This window comes from Myotis myotis, unplaced genomic scaffold (assembly GCF_014108235.1).
Source record: "Myotis myotis isolate mMyoMyo1 unplaced genomic scaffold, mMyoMyo1.p scaffold_m19_p_7, whole genome shotgun sequence".
Taxonomy (NCBI): domain Eukaryota; kingdom Metazoa; phylum Chordata; class Mammalia; order Chiroptera; family Vespertilionidae; genus Myotis; species Myotis myotis.
The window spans coordinates 16,558,195-16,577,867 of record NW_023416379.1 but is presented as its reverse complement, the minus strand read 5'-3'; the positions used below and the strand labels follow the sequence as shown (position 1 = coordinate 16,577,867).

At 43.0% G+C, this 19,673-nt stretch overlaps 1 protein-coding gene across 9 annotated transcripts in view; it reads right to left on the bottom strand.

Moving 5' to 3' along the window:
• The window catches only part of TPD52L1 (TPD52 like 1), a 63,505-nt gene extending 43,832 nt beyond the window's left edge, over positions 1–19,673 (bottom strand). For 2 of the 9 annotated variants that reach the window (XM_036317496.1, XM_036317497.1), the window contains exon 1: positions 17,902–17,922. Coding sequence is in view for 7 of the 9 variants with exons in the window: in XM_036317491.1 (XP_036173384.1) it covers positions 17,902–17,950 (49 nt within the window). In the remaining 2 variants the exon portion in view is untranslated. Of the gene's footprint in view, positions 1–17,901; positions 18,037–19,454 lie in introns of those variants that run through there. The other 7 variants (XM_036317501.1, XM_036317502.1, XM_036317491.1 and 4 more) reach the window with 7 other exon arrangements.

Sequence of the window (19,673 nt, the reverse complement as noted above, 5' to 3'; positions counted from 1 at the left end):
GGTATCTTGTCACCTGGAAGCTATTGTCACTATTGCTTTTACTGTACATTCTTCTTTCTGTGCTGCTTATTAAATACCTTGAGGAGGAAAGTCTCAATTTCTGTCAAATATTCATGTGGTAAGGAAATAAAATTAAGCTCCGATAATATCAGATTTGGAACTACTTCAAAGTCAGAAGGAAATAGCAATGGGGTTGGTGAAAAGTCTTATGGAAAAATACCAAGAAGAGAGAGGTTGCCAGTCCTCCTCCTCTGCTCGTTCCCATGTGATGAACGAGCTTTTGACAACACCACATCAAAGGCATCGATGTTAATCACTAGGGGGGAAAGTTAGATTAAATAATAAAGTTAATGGCATTCTATGACAGCCTTTCTCTCCTAATGAGTATTTTAAAAAATGCTCTTTAATACACATATTAAATTAGGTTTACTTAAAGGATGCCATAGGCAGAGTCCATTTTCGTCTTCTTTTTGAAATTCTTTGTACCCAAATCCAGTTAGATATAACATACATCATTTTCCTTTGTGGTCAAACCCTAAGTCATGTTTTCAAATACTTTCACTTTATGAGCCTACATATCAGCCACCTCTGTGCTTATGGCCCACACAAATCCTAAATTGGAATGAAATGTACCACTGATATTACTGATCTTAAGAATTAATTTAGCAGTTTGCCCAACTGGGGTACTTATTATAAAAGAATGTACTTCATTGTTCTTTAGTTTGCTATGGAAATTCTTTTTTTCCAACATGAATATATGATTTTCAAGTCTACGTGGGGAAGATAATCCAAGAATGCTTAGGGCAGAGGTGAAATCAACTGAGATGCCTTCTATTTATACCAAGATGACCAGACTACTCATGACAGTTCCACCTGTTGGGAAAAAATCATTATCTAAGGTATCAACCACAGAGTAAAAAAGTATTTGCCCTCAGCTTAAGCTAATGCTCTAAAAGTATCACAGTGCTTTGCCTACGACTTGAAACTACCTTAAGGAACCTGATGTCAGGATGTCTTCCACATGAGCTGGCCTTATCGTCATGGACTAAAGAACAGAAAACATGCCTAGGTCTGGGTTTGACCACCCTGAGTAACTAACTACCTTGCCAGCCCAGTGGAAATCTTCTGACCATGGAATGCCATGCATGCAGTTTTGATAGGAGTCCTTTGATGTGATATTTTTTTCAAACGGCAGATCACTACCCATTGAATGGGTCAGTAAGTCAACTTAATGGGCTCTGACCAGCATTTTTTTTTTTTATGAAACAAAATAAAGCAGTCTAGAATAGAGTAGAGATTATTAGAAATGCACATAGTAAGGGCAAGCAATATTTCATGAATTTTGGTGTCAGCTATAGTCATTATTTCATATATACAAATGGGATGAGGCCTCTTTTAGCTATACTCAGAACACAGCTGTGGAAGGAAGAATCAACAGCACATGAAGACAGATCCACTGAGGAATGCAAACGTGCCTTTCCACTGGATAACAAGCTGATGTTGCAGCTGTTTAAACAGAGGAGAGAGGGAGAGTTTCCACTGGGGTCGCTGGTTTTCCCAGCTACGGCAGCTTGTTCCGAAACCTAACCAGCTGTGAAGGCCTTGGTGAAATGAGCAATGTGCTTGGATAACGGCGGGATCGCTTATTCAATAGGCGATGCCACAGAACCTGGACGCTTTCTCACGAGAAACCTCCCAAACCAGGTCTCCAACAATTATTCTTAAATGGGAAGTGTTCCCCTTCCTCCCCCCTCGGACCCCCAGCTAAAATCCTTTGTTCTTCAACACCATTAAAAACATAAGGAGGTATAAAAACAAAAGTGCATTTGACAGTTTCTGGAGTTAAGATAACACAAGACTTTGCTTATTTTTTGGCAATGTGTGTGCGCACATGTACATACATGATTATATATACACATGCTTTTTTGCCACTGTTTGATAAAAATGGCATATTTATATACTCCTCTGTATCTTGCTGCTCTTAATTCAGAATTCATACTAGATATATGTGCCAAATGGTACCATTGTAAGTCATCCTTTCCCACAATGCCTTGTCTAGTGTCACGCATTTATTCTTCTGTAGGTCCTCTGCATGCATTTTATCCAATTCCAAAATATCTTTGCTGGCACTTTGAATGGAATTACATTAAATATACAGTGGGGCTTTGACTTATGAGTGTCCCAACTAATGAGTTTTTCGAGATACGAGCCGTCTCTCGGCCGATTTTTTGCTTTGAGTTGCGAGCTAAAATTCGGGTTACGAGCCAGCTTCAGATACCCCACCGCTAGTTGGCGCAGCGAACATCACAGTGAACGCCACAACATCAGCCCAGTATCACGTGTCTCACTCGTTCACTTTTTGATTTGACATAGGAGTAATTTGAATTACGAGCTCCGTCACGGAACGAATTAAACTCGTAAGTCAAGGCCCCACTGTAGTGATTAATTCATCTACTGAAGTTTTATATTCTTCTTGGATCAATTTTGGTAAATTATATTTTGCTGTGCTTTCTCTAGTTCAGGGATTAGAAAATGTGGCCTATGGGCCAAATCTGGCCCCATCTATTTTTGTAAATAAACTTTTACTGGATCATGGACATGCCCACTTGTTTTTTTGATGCCTATTTGTTTTTATGGGTCCTTTGAGCTTCGGTGACAGAATAGAGTGTGACACAGACTATTTGACCTGCAAAGCTTAAAATATTTACTGTATGGTCCTTTACAGGAAACTTCTGCAGATCCCTGCTCCATGTTTACAATTTATTTTCCAAAAAGTTGTACATGGTATTTTCCAACTCCTAAAATTTCCTCAATGTTTTAATTATCTTTCCTTTTTCATGTCTAACTTTGTTCTCTTTTTTTCTGGAAATAGGTTCACAAGAGGTTTGTATCTTTTCTAAAATTAACTTTTGAATTTATTTATCCTTTCTGCTACTTTTCTGGATGCTGTTTCTGATTTTATTAATTTCTGCTTCCATCTTTTAAAATTCTTTCTTATTTTAGTGTACTTTTTTCTAGTTTCTTAATTTTAACTTGTATGATTTGTAACTACTCTGTGTCTCAGATTTTGGAGGTTTTCTCTTTCATTATTTTCTAGATATTTCAGAATTTCATTTTTACATTTGACCCAACCATGTTTCTTAATTTCTAAGTTGTTAAATATTTACAGTTATATTTTAATATTTATTTCTAATGTTGTTGCACAATAATAAAAGAATTTGGTCTATAAAAGCTCTTCTGAATGTTTTAAGGTATTCTTTGGACCAATTATTTCATTAATTTTTCTAAGTGCTTCATGGCACCAACGGAGTTAGGGTAAGAACATTAAGTTCTATATAAAGTTTTAAAATATATCCTGTTAATTCAATTTAATTGTATTGTTCAAGGCCTTTCTGTCTTTACCTATTATCTACAATTTACTCATTAAAATGCACCAATATAAATTCTTGGTATATTTTATTACACCAATTATTAACAGTTCTCCCTGCAGTTGTGATAGCTTTTGATTATGCATTTCTAGCTGATATGCCAATTGGGCATAGAATTTTATGACTTTACAAACTGTGCTTCTTTCTACAGTTTTATGCTTTCTTACTAATTTAATTATTGTTCTTCATGTTTTGTTTGCTCTTTGCCTTGAGTAGTTTTGCCTGTCTCTGTGTTCCCTCAACCTCAAAAAAATTAAGTATATTTCTTATAGCAACTCTCATCTATATTTTCATGCCAGCAGTCTCTCATTTTATGTAAGGGTATTTGCACCTTTTATATTTTAATGTAACAATAGTATATTTGACTTGTTATTTTATATTTATAATTTAGTTTACTTCTTTTTTTCCTCTTTACTATTTTGCTGGCTTGGTAGAATTTCTATTCATTCCTATTTTTTTCTTGTTAATTTAAAAGTTCTACCACTCTTTTCAATTCTATAAGCTGTCGCCTTCTCTTCACAAATACGTGTATTGTAATATTCTGAAAACAAAATGCCTAATGCTAATAATCAGACACAAATCAAATGTTTACTGTCTTATACAAACGAAACACCAACAATTTCTTCCTTCCAGATATGTTTGTTATTCCTACATTGTCTCCCCCTGCGTCTGCCTCCACTGCCAAGCCCCAGAGACTGGCCTCCTCAGAGCCAGAGGCTCATGAGAAGGGTTAGGTCAGTCAGAAGCCGTGGCAGCTGGAGGCTGCACTTCAACCACCTCTGCTGTTCCCGCAGCCAAGCACAGACTTGAAGTCATCAGCTTTCTGTGGGGGAGGTCTCCATGTCCCCCCGACCACCCCCCCCCCCCCCGCAACTTCATGGTGTGACCCATTCATTGAGCTGCTGCAAACAGGAGCAGGGGTAGCACAGTTCTGCAGCCAACCGCAGGCGCAACAGCTTGGTGACAAGGCAGGTCCCAAAGGGGTGGCTTGATCCCAAATGCTTCTGAATAGTAGCTATGGCAGCAGCAACGGGGTGCCCCAGTTCTAGAGAGTAGTTGTAAGAGTTGTTCCTGAAAGCTTAGTCTAGTCTACCCCTTCAGCCATACAGTGACTCTGTGGCCACTTAACATGGCTCTGGATGCCTTCCTGTTTACAATAGGTGCGTGGATTCTGTCCTTTGTAATTGGACCCCAAGTCATACTCTCCCTTTCTCCCCATAGAACTCACAGCTTTTACTAAGACAACAATAATTTCGTACTTTTGGTTTTAGACAAAGTTTCCCTTTCAGTATGTCTTCCCTTTTCTCTATTAAAAATCTTTATGTAGATCTTATCTTACATATTCCCAATTACTACCACCCTGGACCTTCTGGATGCCCCAGTATTCTGCATGCACCTTAGTGCTGCTTTCCAAATATGCCTTCACCCCTCTTTCCATTCCTTTTTTCCTTCATTCCTATTTATTGTATAAGGACTGATTCTATTGAAAATTCCTCAAAAAGGGGGAATTTGTCTTTTTGGTTACTCTCGTTGTTTATAATATAGTGATTGGTATAAAGTTTCAAAAATAACATTCCTTGCATTCTTAATCCCCACAGTGTGTGTGTGTGTGTGTGTGTGTGTGTGTGTTCATATGTGATATACAAACACACATACAATGCACATAGTGATTTTTGAGTACTCAGTGCACAAGCTACTTAAATTATCTAGGCCTCCATTTACTCATCATGAAACAGAGACACTGTCACCTACCACATAGTCGTGTTTGGGAGCTTAACTGGGACCCTGTATGGCAATGTCTCCTTAGCAGTTGTCCAGGGTACCGAGTAAGGAAGTTGTAGGGATGATGATGTCTGATAGCCAAGCCAGTGCTCTTAACATCCTGACTCCCCCAGCTGTTCTCAGCCAAGGTAATGAATGTTTTCTTCTCTTAATGTACTCCAAAAGCAAGAGGAGGACTTTCAGACGCTGTGCCCAAGGCCTGGAATGTCCTCACATCCAGATGGTAGGTTCCCTCCCTTCCACTTTCAACCACTTCTCAAAAACCACCCCCTCAACACTCATCTCCTGACTATTACAGAGGAAGCCTCTTCTCTCCACCTCACTCTCTCCAAAAACGCAACTCCTACAGTGCTTTGCTCACGACTTCAGCTCACGACTCCTGAAAAAAGGTAGCTTGTATTTAAACGTAATCAAAAGTGACAACACTGTGCAGCTGTTCAGGTTTACCTACTTCCCCTGCACTCTATGTGCTTTTGATGTTTGTACATTTGCCTTAGAGAAGGCACAGTGCTGTTTACATTGATTTTTTTTTCCAATGCCCAGCCAACTAGAATGCTTTGACAAATATTGGCTTAATAAAGGCTCCCGGCAGTGACTCAGCATCAATGCCTACCTGTCTTCCCGGGGACTCTCAGTCATTATGCTTAACTGGTTTCTATAAAGCACAGCTGCGAAGGAGCATAGTAGTGCCTTTCTGAAGCCAGAAGTGTCCCGGGGCAGCCCTGTCCATAAGCACTGTTGAGAAGGGGGGATTTGGACAGGCACCACCAGGACGGAGTCTGTACAAAGCCACTTTCCAAATGAAAAACTGCCCAAGAATCTCCCTCATGTCACAGAGACTCTGTAAACCCCACAATCAGCACACCATCCAATACGGACTAACTCCAATTCTCCTGGGAAATCCTGGCCTTTGACAACGTGGGAGAAGAGAGAAACTGCCCAAAGACCTATGGCTCACACCATCCAAGATACACTGAGAAGGCCTGGATGTTCCTAATTATCTATGCCGACACATTTTAGCATCTGTTTCACTTCATCAGTGTAGCCCCAGAATCTACACATTGCCTAGCATACAGAAGAGTTCACCAAATGTTTGTCAGTAAATAAATATTATCTTAAAATAACATATGCTTCTATCTAGGTCTGTCCTCAGTTACTAGTATGAAACACCCAAATTCTTTTTTTCTTTTTTTGGCAAATTATTTTGTACATTTCAGTTAGATAAGGAAACTCCTCCTCCTACTAACCATGTAGTGAATGTTCCCACATGCTACCCCAGGAAATAGCATTAGATTACACTTCACAGAAGACATCAACATTGCACAAAATAGGTTCACCTATGTATTTTTTTCATTTTAATTGTTGAAAGTATTACATATGTCCCCTTTTTTCTCCCATTGACCCCTTATAGTCTGCTCCAGCCCCCTGCCCCAGGCCTCCACCACCCTATTGTCGTGTCCATGGGTTTTGCATATATGCATACAAGTTCTTTGGTTGATCTCTTCCCTCCCCTATCTCCACCCCACCCACCCCCACCTTCCCTCTGAGATTCCACAGTTGAAACACCCAAATTCTTTAGCTATTAATCCTCTGGTATTTAAACCCCATGACACTAGTTAAGTCTCAGTTTGGTTGCCTCTCTAGAAAACAGAAGCATGTACTAATAAGGTAAAATAGCTCATTTGCCTCGACACTAACACTGAAATCCCCAGCTACCTTAGTTCTTTGTTGTACCTGGACTAAAAATGTTATTTAATTCCTAAGTCTTCCTGAAGAGATATTATATTCAGACATCCTAGCTTTCCTGAATTTTGGTCTTGGCATTGTTACAGAGTGCAAACTGAAGAACAGCAATAACCAGAGCTATGGGCCAAAGATGATGGACACATGGTGTCAAATGGCATCAGAGCTCTGTCCCGTGGAAGATGCAGGTGATCTTAGACTCCAGGTAGAAAGTGACTTTCCTTGTTGAAATGACTTTCAAACACCCCCCTTAACCAGATTGCTGTAAGATGCTGCTCCCCAGAGCAACACAGCCCTCTTGAAACCATCTCTGAATTTTTCTCAGAATGCTCCAACAATGGCACCGTACGTGAGAGCAGAAAAGACTCACTTTAAAGAAGAGCTGTCCTCTCAGATTTTGGTTCCTACAAAGATCACTGGTGTTGAGTAAGTAAACTGAAGGAATAGTTAGTACCACAGAGTGAAAAGGAAGAAATTCAAGATCATTCTGCAACACCGAAGCTATCCTGTGAAAAAGAACTTGTGTGCTAAATACATACCAGGTACAAGGAAATGATCATCATTGTAAAAACAAACCAGTAGTTCAAGTCACATTATCATAAATCCTGCATAGGAAGGGAAAAGAATGACCCGCTTGTGAAATGCTTTAAGCGATTTTTAAAGTAAACCTTCAACTAAGGAAAACTAGGATTCCTATAGTGGTTCTTCTTTTACGAAGTGCTTTGAGGCGTGTGGGGACTTCTGCAACCCCTATTCACACTTGAGAGATTAGGTCTCTGAGCGGTTACCTGCAATCAGGAGCCTGAGTGGGATGACCCTGTGTGTTTGGGCTGCACTATCCCACCCTAGACCTGTACTGAGGGTCTACTTGGGTACCCATTGCTCTACACAGTGATAAACGGGAAGCTAAACAGAGCAAAAGGCATCGTGTTTTTCCCCTTAAATTTCATTGTCTCCTGGAGAACTAAAGTTGACCAGGAAAGTGACTGGAGAAGTTGTGTCCAAATTGCAAGATAAAACCATGAGGGATGCCTGGAATTCAGTCAGCTATGTCTGTTAAGATTGAATAGTCTGAAGAATATGAAGGAATGCAGGGTTCCCGTGAAGATCTTTACGGTTGGGTGGACAGAATGCTTCCATTTTGTAAGAGCCAAAGAAATACAAAATCCATCCAAGTGATGTGGGATTGCAGGTTTCCCTTTAGAAGTCATGGAGTGGTGGACATGGCAATTATAAGTTCAAAGTGTTCACCAGGGTCAAGAGTGGTAATCTAGTCCTAACCCAAATCTCTGGGACTTGTGCAGCCTCCGGTGTGTTAAGAAAGCCATGCCTCTCTGCTGGAAAGGAAGTGCAGCTCAAGTCTCTGTGCAGAGTATCAATCTCAGAGAGGTGTAGAATCACCTACCACCACTCCCCCTACCCCCACATTCTCAACCTTGTTCAATTTATTGTTCTCCTTAGCATTTACCAGCATCTAGTATACTACATCATTTACGAATCTACATTATTTACTCTTTTTCTCTTCCCTAGAATATGAACTTCCCAAGGGCAGAAATTTTCATCTTGGTTGCTTGTGTTTTTCTGGAATATAGAACAGTGCCCAGCACTTAGATATTTTAGGTAACTATTGAATGAAGAATTGAATGAAGACATTAATAAAACCAAAGGTGCAGAATTAGTATATTTGTGGGAAGGCATCTGAATATTTGGTATTTTATAGTATGTTTGAGAGAATTTGGTCTATTGAGAGACTATCAGGTTTAGTTTAACTTGGTAATTGATTTAAATGTGATCTTTAAGGGGAAATTCTACTAAATCTATAAGTAATATCACAACATTTAAGAGAATGTTAGATTTACTATATCTATATATTTAATTTTTAGATCTAAGTACTTGGGAAGACTAGTCCATTAGAAAATTGAAGTACTTAAATACGAAATTGAGTATATCAGCTAAATTTGTATGTCAGTGATATCTTAGTACTTAAATATCATACTCTTCCAAGTTCCCTTCAAAGTAATTATTTACCTTTGGTAATTTTATAAGGAGAATAAGGTTTGCCAGCTGAAAGTGTAAGATGGGAGCACAGGGCTGCAAGGCAGAAAACCAAGTTCCTGTTCTAGTGCCCACACAGAAGAAACCAGCTCAGGCAAATCCCCTGGAGAATGCAGTGCTTTTATCTGCACAATGAGGAGATGGTATGAGATGGTTTATTAAGCCCCTCCCAACTCTAAATCACAAGACTACTTCTTAAGGACATAAGGCAGATCCATAGTGCTGTGGGAGTTGAGCGGAGAGGATTACTTCCAGTGGGAAAACCAGGAGCTCATTAGTGGGATCTGACAAGCTGAGCTGAGGGGAAACAGCATTTGAGGTGGACGCCTGAGCAAACGTGGGAAAGCAGAAAGTGGGTTTGGAAAAGGGGGAGTGAGAGAACATGTCCAATGGTGGGCCAGCCATCAAGTCTGGTCAAGAGAGCATTTCCCCAACGTGTTGTTGAATATATGTCATCGCTCAAAACACTCATGTATGAGTAGCAGCCTTTACCAGGTCTGCTAGGATGTCAGAGATAGTTTCATAGCACAATGATAGTATTTACTTAGGACCTAAACAAAAAAATGATTAAAGAAATTATTATACCATCTATTTACATAGCTTTTACAGGAAGAATCTGCTTTATAAATTACACAGTAACCTTGGAAGTTTACTTAAAAATAAGCTTATGCTAATTTATTAGTGTAAGGCTAGTGATGACTCAAATATCATGTTTCAGAATCCAAGTTGAGTTCCACAAAACTGAAAGAATAGCCACATAACCTGATATTTCTGCAAAAGATTTCCTCTGCCCTAAATTCTCAACAAAGCTAAAAATCCTCTTCATTAAAAGGTCAGTGAACTACCGAGGTGAACGGATCCATCCTCATCAATATTTCAAACCCTAGCAGGCCATCAGTGAGAACGTGGGGGAGGTAGCACATTCAGGGAAGGAAATAAGTGTTTTCAGGTTTAGTTCAATAACTACTTGCAGCATATTGAATAACATTTTTAAGCAACAAGAGAATATGGACATAGTTTCTCGTAAATGGCAATAAAGTAGCCAATCAGAGCAAGCCACACGTGTATTACAGAAGAAAATGCCACCAAATGATTATAACCTCTATTACTTCAAATGAGACTTTCATCTGTCCAGTTAAAATAATTTGAACAAGCCCAGCTGGGGTGGCCCAGTGGTTGAGTGTTGACCAATGAACCAGGAGGTCATGGTTCGATTCTTGTTCAGGGCACATGCCTGGGTTGTGGACTTGATCCCCAGTGAGGGGCGTGCAGGAGGCAGGCGATTAATGATTTTCTCTCATCATTGATGTTTCTCTCTCTCTCTCTCTCTCTCTCTCTCTCTCTCTCTCTCTCTCCTTCTCCCTTCCTTTCTAAAATCAGTAAAAATATATTTTAAAAAATAATAATTGAACAGGCGTTGCTGACCCAAGGTTTTCAACTGCCTGCAAACCAGCTGCCCAGGCGAACCATTCCCCGTGGCAGTGGCTGCAGCTCTGTCCTTCTCATCCCTCCTCTGCCCCTTCGGAACCTCGCACCAGGACGGAGAGAAAAACAGGCACTCAAAGCACATGGGTATTTGCACATCTCACACTGACAGTCTAAGCATTCGCTCAATATTTGCTTAATGGAGATGGGGAGAAGCTGAACACCCAGTTCTTTGTTTGTAAAATATACATCAGCTATCCAGTCACCACATTTCTCTTGAGCTGTCCCACATCAAAAGTCTATTTACACAAGCATTTTGAACATGCATTGCAGAATTTATTACAGATGCTACAAGGGACACTGAGAAGTGCTTTATAGTATTTCTTGGGAACACATCATTAGAAGCGTCTCTGGTCCTAAGTTTCTCTCCTCCGCCTCCCGGCATCTCATTCTCTCTTCCATTCTATTTCTTCTCTCTCCAGGACTGTCTTTGTGGCTTTCCTCTCACTTCCCATATTTTCCCCTTACCCTCTCCATATCCCCCTCATTCCTTTTCTTAATAAGAGCAACTTAGTACTTAGTTCTATCTTTACGTTGACATACTCCTACTCCATGGTCATATATGATATATCTACTCAATACTATTTATTCTGCCAGTCATCATTTCCCCATAAGCATGGACAGATGCTTTCCATGAGCCAGTCACTTCTAGACCCTGAGGATATGGCAATAAAGAAAACAGTCAAAGTCCCTGCCCTCAAGGAGCTCACATGCTCCTTGGGAGAAAAAGAAAACAAATAATTATTCATAATATAAAGTGACAAAGTCCTATGAAGAAAAATAAAGCAGAGTAAAGGGACATAGACACATACATATTAAAAGTTTTTATTTGTGTCTTATTTTTTAAGAACATCTAAAATAGCAAGAGCAGAAATCTAAATTTGTCACTAGAAGCTTTTCGGGATACTCAGAAGTCTCAAGCATGCTGCTAAGCAACTGACACCAGGATCTTCAAACTCCTGCCCTCAGAGCACAGCCCTTTCTCCATGGCTTTGCATTCTGTCAGCAAGGCTGCACTGCAATACACTGCATCCCAGCTGCAAGATACCAGAAATAACAGCTGCTCACTGATTCCCAATCCGGGGTCCAACATGTGCAGGCTGTACACGTTGGAGAAAGTTCTGTAACTACTATCATTCAGTTTCCTCATCTAAGATGAGAATACCATGACCTTCCTCATGACTTTGTTGTATTTATTAAGTAACATGATTTTTAAAAATATATATACATTTTTTTAATGATTTCAGAGAGGAAGGGAGAGGGAGAGAGAGATAGAAACATCAATGATGAGACAGAATCATTGATTGGCTGCCTCCTGCATGCCCCCTACTGGGGATTGAGACATAATCTGAGCATGTGCCCTGACCTGGAATGGAATCTTGACCTTCTGGTTCATAGGTCGACACTCAACCACTGAGCCACACCGGCCAGGCTAAGTAGCATGATTTAAAAAAAAAAGTTTTAATATATATATTTTTTATCGATTTCAGAGAGAAGAAGGGAGAGGGAGAGAGAGAGATAGAAACACCAATGATGAGAGGGAAACATTGATCGGCTGCCTCCTACACGCCCACACTGGGGATCGAGCCCACAACAGAGAATGTGCCCCAACTGAGAATGGAATCATGACCTTTTAGTTCATAGGTCGATGCTCAACCACTGAGCCACACCGGCAAGGCCTCACTTAATTGTTCTGACCTCCCATTTCCCTGTCTATAAATGAGTTAAAAGTAATGGTATCTATTCCAAAATGTTCGCATAAGGATTCAATAAGATAATGCATGTGAAGTTCTTGGCATGTACTACTCAAAGCAACAGCAAGCATTTATATAGTACTTACCCTGTGCTGAGCACTGTTTTAAGAACATTGATTGTATTCACTTGTTAAACCCTCATTACAATCCTCTGATGTAAACGCTATTATTACCCTCACTTTGCATATGGAAAAACCAAGGCCCCGAGAAATGAAGTAACTTGTTCAGGGTCATATTAATGGTGATATCGGCAGGATTAAAATCCAGGCAGTTTGCCTGGTTCTGGAATCTTACACACTGTCCCTCTGTCTCTCAACATTCAGTGCTTGTCGAATCTTTGCTATTACTATAGTCATCGATATGACTATGGATGCAGTTGTTGATATATTTATTTGACTAATCAATACTTGAGGAAGTATTCATTTATTATTTACTTTCGTTCACCAAGTACCAAATCTTATCCTCGTCCACAAAAATGAACCCTCTTGCTTATCAATTTTATAAAGCAATTTTTCAGATTCTGCCCACCAAGAGTATCAAGCAAACAAGGTGTATATTAGGGAAGGCAATTCAAAATAGATTCCCATATACTATAATATCTATCATTTGTATGATCAGGTTTTACAAGAATTTTAATTGCAACAATAGGATGTGTGGCAAATGACTGACTTCATCTTATGTATGCATCACTACTACTTTAAAATTTCTATTTAACAGGAAAATAAAACAATAGGAGATAGCTCTGATTTGTGATTCATAAATCAAAATGTATAACACCTAGCTCCCATTGTTGAAGGTTTATAATTACATTAACTGAAATTTGCAGAATTATTTTGTGGGGGATAGTCTGATCCCTACACTATAAGAGATTTTGCCTGTTGCTATTCAGCAGGGGAAGGAAGGATTAGTTTATTGTTTTGAAACAAAAAAAAAATTTTTTTTTCACAAAGCAAGAATTTGTTTTCTATGTAATATTAACAAAAAGGATAGAATTGCAGTTGTTTTACTAGGGCTTCATTCCTTGCTTCACTTGCTGTCCTTATCCTCATTTACTTTATTTCTTGTATTTCTAATTTACATTATCTTGCTGTGTTTCATATTTCTGTATAAACTTCCGTAAGTTCTTCCTGGAACAAGATGAGGCTAAGTCAATGTCCTGTGAGCAAAGCATAATGTAAGGTATGCATGGCATTTTCACTTTAATGGAATTTGCAATCAGGCAGGATTAATCGGACATGTATTACTGTATGTCATTTATGGATTTCTGAGGACCCTGAGACTAGCATGTGTGAATCTAAAAAGTAGTTACTGTAGCAGACTGAACAACAGCCCCCAAGTATATCAGGCCCTATCTCTGGGGCCTATAAATGCCACCTTGTGTAAGAAAAGGGTCTTTGTGCGTGTGATTAAGTTGAGGATCTGGAGATGGGAAGATGGCCTTCGATTACCCAGGTGGACTCTAAATGAAATCACAAGTGTCCTTAGAAACTGGAGGCCGAGGGAAATCTGAAACAGACAGCAGAGAAGGCAATGGACACGAAGGCAGATACTGAGGTGCTGCAGCCAATGAAAGCAGCCGACAGCCACCAGAAGCTGCAAGAAACAAATTCTTTCTTAGAGCATCCAGGGAAGGAACGCCCTGCTGCTACCCTGATTTGGGACCAGTGAGAGTGATTTCGGAATTCCAGCTCCAGAACTGTGAGAGAATAAATTTCTGTTGTGGTAAGCCACCAACGGTGTAGTAATTTGTTACAGCAGTCAGAAGAAACTAACACAGCTATTAATCTGAATATATACCAGGGTTAAGTGGAAAGAAGATTTTTCTTTCAACATTAAAGACACTGGGAAGGACAAAAAGCAATGTTATTTCCTAGAAAAATGAAATATTGGGAGATAGTTTTAAAAGATCAGGAACTTTTCATTTTAAAGCACTACCATATGTTTCAGGAAAATGCTACATTCCTAACCAAATTTCCTCTCCAATACATCATTATATTAAAGCAACATTCTCTAGTGCCAGGAAAGCAACTGGGAATGCTCGCATCCTGGGGGCCCCCATTCCACACTGTTCTCCAGCCCAGCCTCACAGCATCGTGTTGCTCATAAGACCACTTCTGAATGTTTTTGTTCTACCAACTTCCCAGAATGTGTCCTTGTTTTACCAAAAGTGATCTTTTCTTTTACAAAGTTAAGTGATCTATTTGCAGAAGTTCACTTATGGAACAGTTTCTGGGATTGGCTGCTGTCTTCATTGAACTACATGTGCAAATGATGCCCACAGCATCCGGTTGGTCTCCGGGAAGGTACAGGGGGCATCGCATCAGCAGCTGCCTACGTAACCTCACTCATCTCTGTTCTCTCCAGATCAAGAGGCAGAAAGATAAGCCATCCTCACTCTGGGTAATTCTAACAAACATTGTGCTGATGACACAAACCTGCACAAAGGACTCTCTTAGAATCTAAGAGTCAACTTCACTTAGCCAGAAAAATATGCCAAGTGGAAAGAAGATTTTCTCTTTAATATAACTATAAATGCTTTGTGAATAGTTTTCTTCTTAAAGAACTTTAAAAAAGGGGGGGGCTTAAAATGAAAATGTGGAATCCGCCGCCGCCGCCACCGCTGCCGCCGCCACCGGGCTTCGGTCTCGGTGCAGGTAGCGGCCGCCGCCAGGACAACTACGCTGCCGAGCATCCCCAGGCAGTGAGGAAAAGGAGGCTCAAAGAGGTCAAGCACCTGTTCCAAGATCATATAATGTGTTAATGTTGGAGTTCCAGTTTGAAGTTATAGTTCCTCCATAGTAGTTTTAGAGAAACCAAGATGGCGGCATAGGTTAACGCCGGAGATTGCTGCCTCGAACAACCACATCAGAGATATAACTAAAGGACAGAACAGACATCATCCAGAACCACAGGAAGGCTGGCTGAGTGGAAATTCTACAACTAGGAGGAAAGAGAATACCATACCCAGACTCAGAGGAGGCGCAGTGCTGAAGTGAAATACTCAGGTGCGGAGTGCACGCGCGGAGCGGGCTGGGGGTGGAGGGCGCAGTTGTTGTTTTCAATCGGGAGGGAGTTTCAGACTCTGAGCTCCAGATCCGGGCGAGTCTCTAGGGACCCAGACTCAAACGGGAGAAGCGGGACTGTCTGGCTTCGGTCAGAACTCGAAGGCAGCTTTCTCTCCGAGGTTTGCAGCAGTTGCTGGGACTCTGAGAGGCAGAGCCCCTAGGGACGGAACTGAGAGCAGCCATAACTGCTCGCTCCGGCCCGCCCTGTAGATCCCCAGGGACCCGCCCCGCCCAAGCCCTGCCCATTTGCCGGATAGCCTCAGGCAAAGGCTAGATTAGCACCGCCCTAGAGATCCACCACAGAAGCTCTCCCACTGCAGACACAGCTGACTCTCATAGCCAGTTAGCCTGGAGGTCAAATCACCCCTGGTATTACCGACAACAACCAAGGCTTAACTACAAGACTGCGCACAAAGACCACCAGGGGGTGCACCAAGAAAAGATAAAAAAATGCGGAGACAAAGAAACAGGATGCAAATGTCAGAAATGGAAGATATAGAGCTCAAAACCACACTTTTAAGGTCTCTCAAGAATTGTCTAGAAGCTGCCGATAAACTTAGTAAGGCCCTCGAAAAGACTGGTGAGACCGCCGATAAATGTAGTGAGATCCTCAAGAAATCTAATGAGACCCTCGATGTTATGATAAAGAACCAACTAGAAATTAAGCATACACTGACTGAAATAAAGAATATTATAAAGACACCCAACAGCAGATCAGAGGAGCGCAAGAATCAAGTCAAAGATTCAAAACACAAAGAAGCAAAAAACACCCAACTGGAAAAGCAAAATGAAAAAAGAATCCGAAAATACGAAGATAGTGTAAGGAGCCTCTGGGACAGCTTCAAGCGTACCAACATCAGAATTATAGGGGTGCCAGAAGATGAGAGAGAGCAAGATATTGAAAACCTATTTGAAGAAATAATGACAGAAAACTTCCCCCACCTGGTGAAAGAAATAGACTTACAGGTCCAGGAAGCACAGAGAACCCCAAACAAAAGGAATCCAAAGAGGACCACACCAAGACACATCATAATTAAAATGCCAAGAGCAAAAGACAAAGAGAGAATCTTAAAAGCAGCAAGAGAAAGAAACCCAGTTACCTACAAGGGAATACCCATACGACTGTCAGCTGATTTCTCAACAGAAACTCTGCAGGCCAGAAGGGAGTGGCAAGAAATATTCAAAGTGATGAATACCAAGAACCTACAACCAAGATTACTTTATCCAGCAAAGCTATCATTCAGAACGGAAGGTCAGATAAAGAGCTTCACAGATAAGGAAAAGCTAAAGGAGTTCATCACCACCAAACCAGTATTATATGAAATGCTGAAAGGTATCCTTTAAGAAGAGGAAGAAGAAGAAAAAGGTAAAGATACAAATTATGAACAACAAATATGCATCTATCAACAAGTGAATCTAAGAATCAAGTGAATAAATAATCTGGTGATCATAATAGAATCAGGGACAAAGAAAGGGAATGGACTGACTATTCTTGGGGGGGAAAGGGGTGTGGGAGATGCAGAAAGAGGCTGGACAAAAATCGTGCACCTATGGAAGAGGACAGTGGGTGGGGAGTGAGGGCGAAGGGTGGGGCGGGAACTGGGAGGAGGGGAGTTATGGGGGGGAAAAAGAGGAACAAATGTAATAATCTGAACAATAAAGATTTAATTAAAAAATAATAAATAAAAAAAAAAGAAAATGTGAAGTACTGGGGAAATAAAGATTTAAGAGGTAAATATTCATCTGGTTGTAAAAGTATAACATGGGGGCCCGGCTGGTGTGGTTCAGTGGTTGAGCGTTGACCTATGAACCAAGAGGTGACCCCGGTTCAATTCTCGGCAGGGTTTTGGCTTGATGTCCAGTAGGGGGCAGGCAGGAGGCAGCTGATCTCTCATAGATGTTTCTCTCTCTCTATCCCTCTCCCTTTCTCTCTCTCTCTAAAACTCAATAAAACATTTTTTAAAATATAAAGTTGGGGTCAGCCTTGACACCACCCTCCTTCATATTAATCAAAGTTATTTTTATTTTTTTCCTAAATGTTTTTTAAATATGTTCACTGTTCTCTTCGTGGCTGACCATCACCCTACTACAAGTGTCCCTAGGCATACTGCATTTGCCTTTTTAACTTGTCCTCCCCACCCACCCAGGTCCCACCCCCTCATGCGGGGAAGGGGGAGAATGGCAGAGAGGGCGGGAGAGTAGGGGGGCTGAGGTTTTATCTTTCCTCTAAAGGTGGTGGCTTTGAGCAGGAAGGGACACTGAGCATCCTCTGCCCCTCCTTACCTACTTGGTTTACAGGGAATTTACATCCTGTGCGTCTCCATCTCTGTGGAAGGGTCATGAGAACACTACCTACCTCCTGGGACTACTGTGGAGAAGAAATGAGCCAACACATGCGAAGCACAAAGACCAGAAACGGGCACAGTAAAGGAACTTCACTATTTTGGTTAGCACCTGCCAGGCCTAAAGTCTTTCCGGGGCTCCCTCTTTCCACGTCATAAAGGAAGCTGCAATTTCACATTTATCAAATAACTCTCAGAGCAATGTCTGCCTCTTCCTCTGCTAGACTTCAGGAAGCAGGAATCACACCTGTGGCTGCTTCTCCTGCACGGTGTTGGGCGAAGAAAAGGACGGGCATGTCTGTTAAGCAGATCTCTCCGGTACAGCAGACCAGGGGCCCGCGGTTCCAGCCTGCAGCTCCACGCGCCTTCGGGGTTAGCTTTGGTCCAGCTCGCCGAGTAATAGCAGGATCCGGGAAGCCTTCAGACATACCCACGGCCAGCCCCAGAGAGGCCGGTTTGATTGGTCTGGGGCTCGCCAGGGCCGGTATTTAAAACTCTCCAAATAATCCTCATCCGCAGGTCAGGTTGGAAAGTTCCCACCTGCTTCCATTCGGGAGGGAAGGCCTCCGAGCCGACCTCTGCTTTTGAATTTGCCCAGCCTCGGGCGGGGGGTGGGGGGTGGGGGGGGGGCGGTGAATTCTCCTTTCTGATTTAGATAATGGGCAGTTTATGGACAGGAACTTGGCTGACGGAACAAACAAGAATGGTTCGCGCTGTTCAGACCATTGTAATCCTGGCAGCAAACCCGTGGGGATGGCTCCTGGCCCCGGTGCCGCCAAACCGCTCTCATTCGGGACACTTCTGCTCCTAGAGGCCGAGCGCACAGGGTCATGAACCTCCTCTTTATTTATTTATCTTAAAAGCCATCACTGAATTCCCTACACGGTGGTGTAGAAGGAAGGCGCGATGGTTGTTCTAAAGGCTGCAGAAAGCTGACCTCAACGCAGCCCTTCCTGGCGCTGCTCCCAAGACAGACAGACCCCAGAATCAGCGTTCTTCCTCCCAGCCTCTTGTTCCACATCCTCCACCTCTGCTCCTTTCCAGCCGTTTACTCCCGTTCTGCATGAGCCCATCGGGCTTCCCAAGCCCCGGTCCGAGTGTGACCCCAGACATAAGGATGCCCCCTCGTGAAGCCGTCGCAGGTTCCTCCAGTCCGCGGCCCCAGGAGTGGGGAGCTGGGCGACCAGACCGGCGGGGCCCCGCGCGCCTGGGGAGGCAGAGGGAGCTCCCCGATCGCGGGAAACCAGGGCGCACCTGTCGGTCCGACTGCAGATCAGCGGGCGGGCAACGCTCTCCTCGCCTGGGAAGGCCGGTCCCCGAGAGGCCAGCGTGTCCGGGGGACCCGGGTCTCCGCGGAGCCCCCATCTCGGCGTGCCCCGCGCTCAGCCCCGAATTTGGGAGTTGCACGCAGGACGCGAGCCCAAGGCGCGGACATCGCGCTCCCTCCCCACTCCCCGCGGGAAAGGGAAAGAAACGAGGATCCGCGACCCCGTCCAACAGGTCCTGGGGTCCTCGCGAGGTTCAGGAAGCCGGACGACCGGCTGGGGAAAGGGGCGAGAACATGCCGTGGGCGCATCACCTAAGGAGGAACCTCTCCACTTACCGTCTTCTTCACCCGCCCTGGCCCCACAGCTCACCCTGAGTTTGGGGAGCAGGAATCATCCCGCGGACGCGGGTGGGAGCAGAGTGGGGACCCGTGAGGCTGACACCGGCCCGCTCTGTCCGAGAAGTTGGGGATGCAGGAGAAGCGCCTCTCTGCGCGCCGGGGAGCTGGCCCTGGGGCGATCGGCGACCACTCACCTTGTGCCTGCGCCTCCATGGTGGCCGAGCTCGGGCTGAGCGCGGCGGGGACCTGCTCGCGGAGATCCAGACGGCGGCCGAGTCCAGAGCGCAGCTGGTCCGGCCCAGGGCGCCTTCTCGCTGCACCCAGTCGCGAGCTCTGCCTGCGGGGGGAGAGGAGCCTCGGGCAGCCACCGCCGGCCGCCTCTCGTTACCTCCGCCCCTTGCAGTCCACCTGGC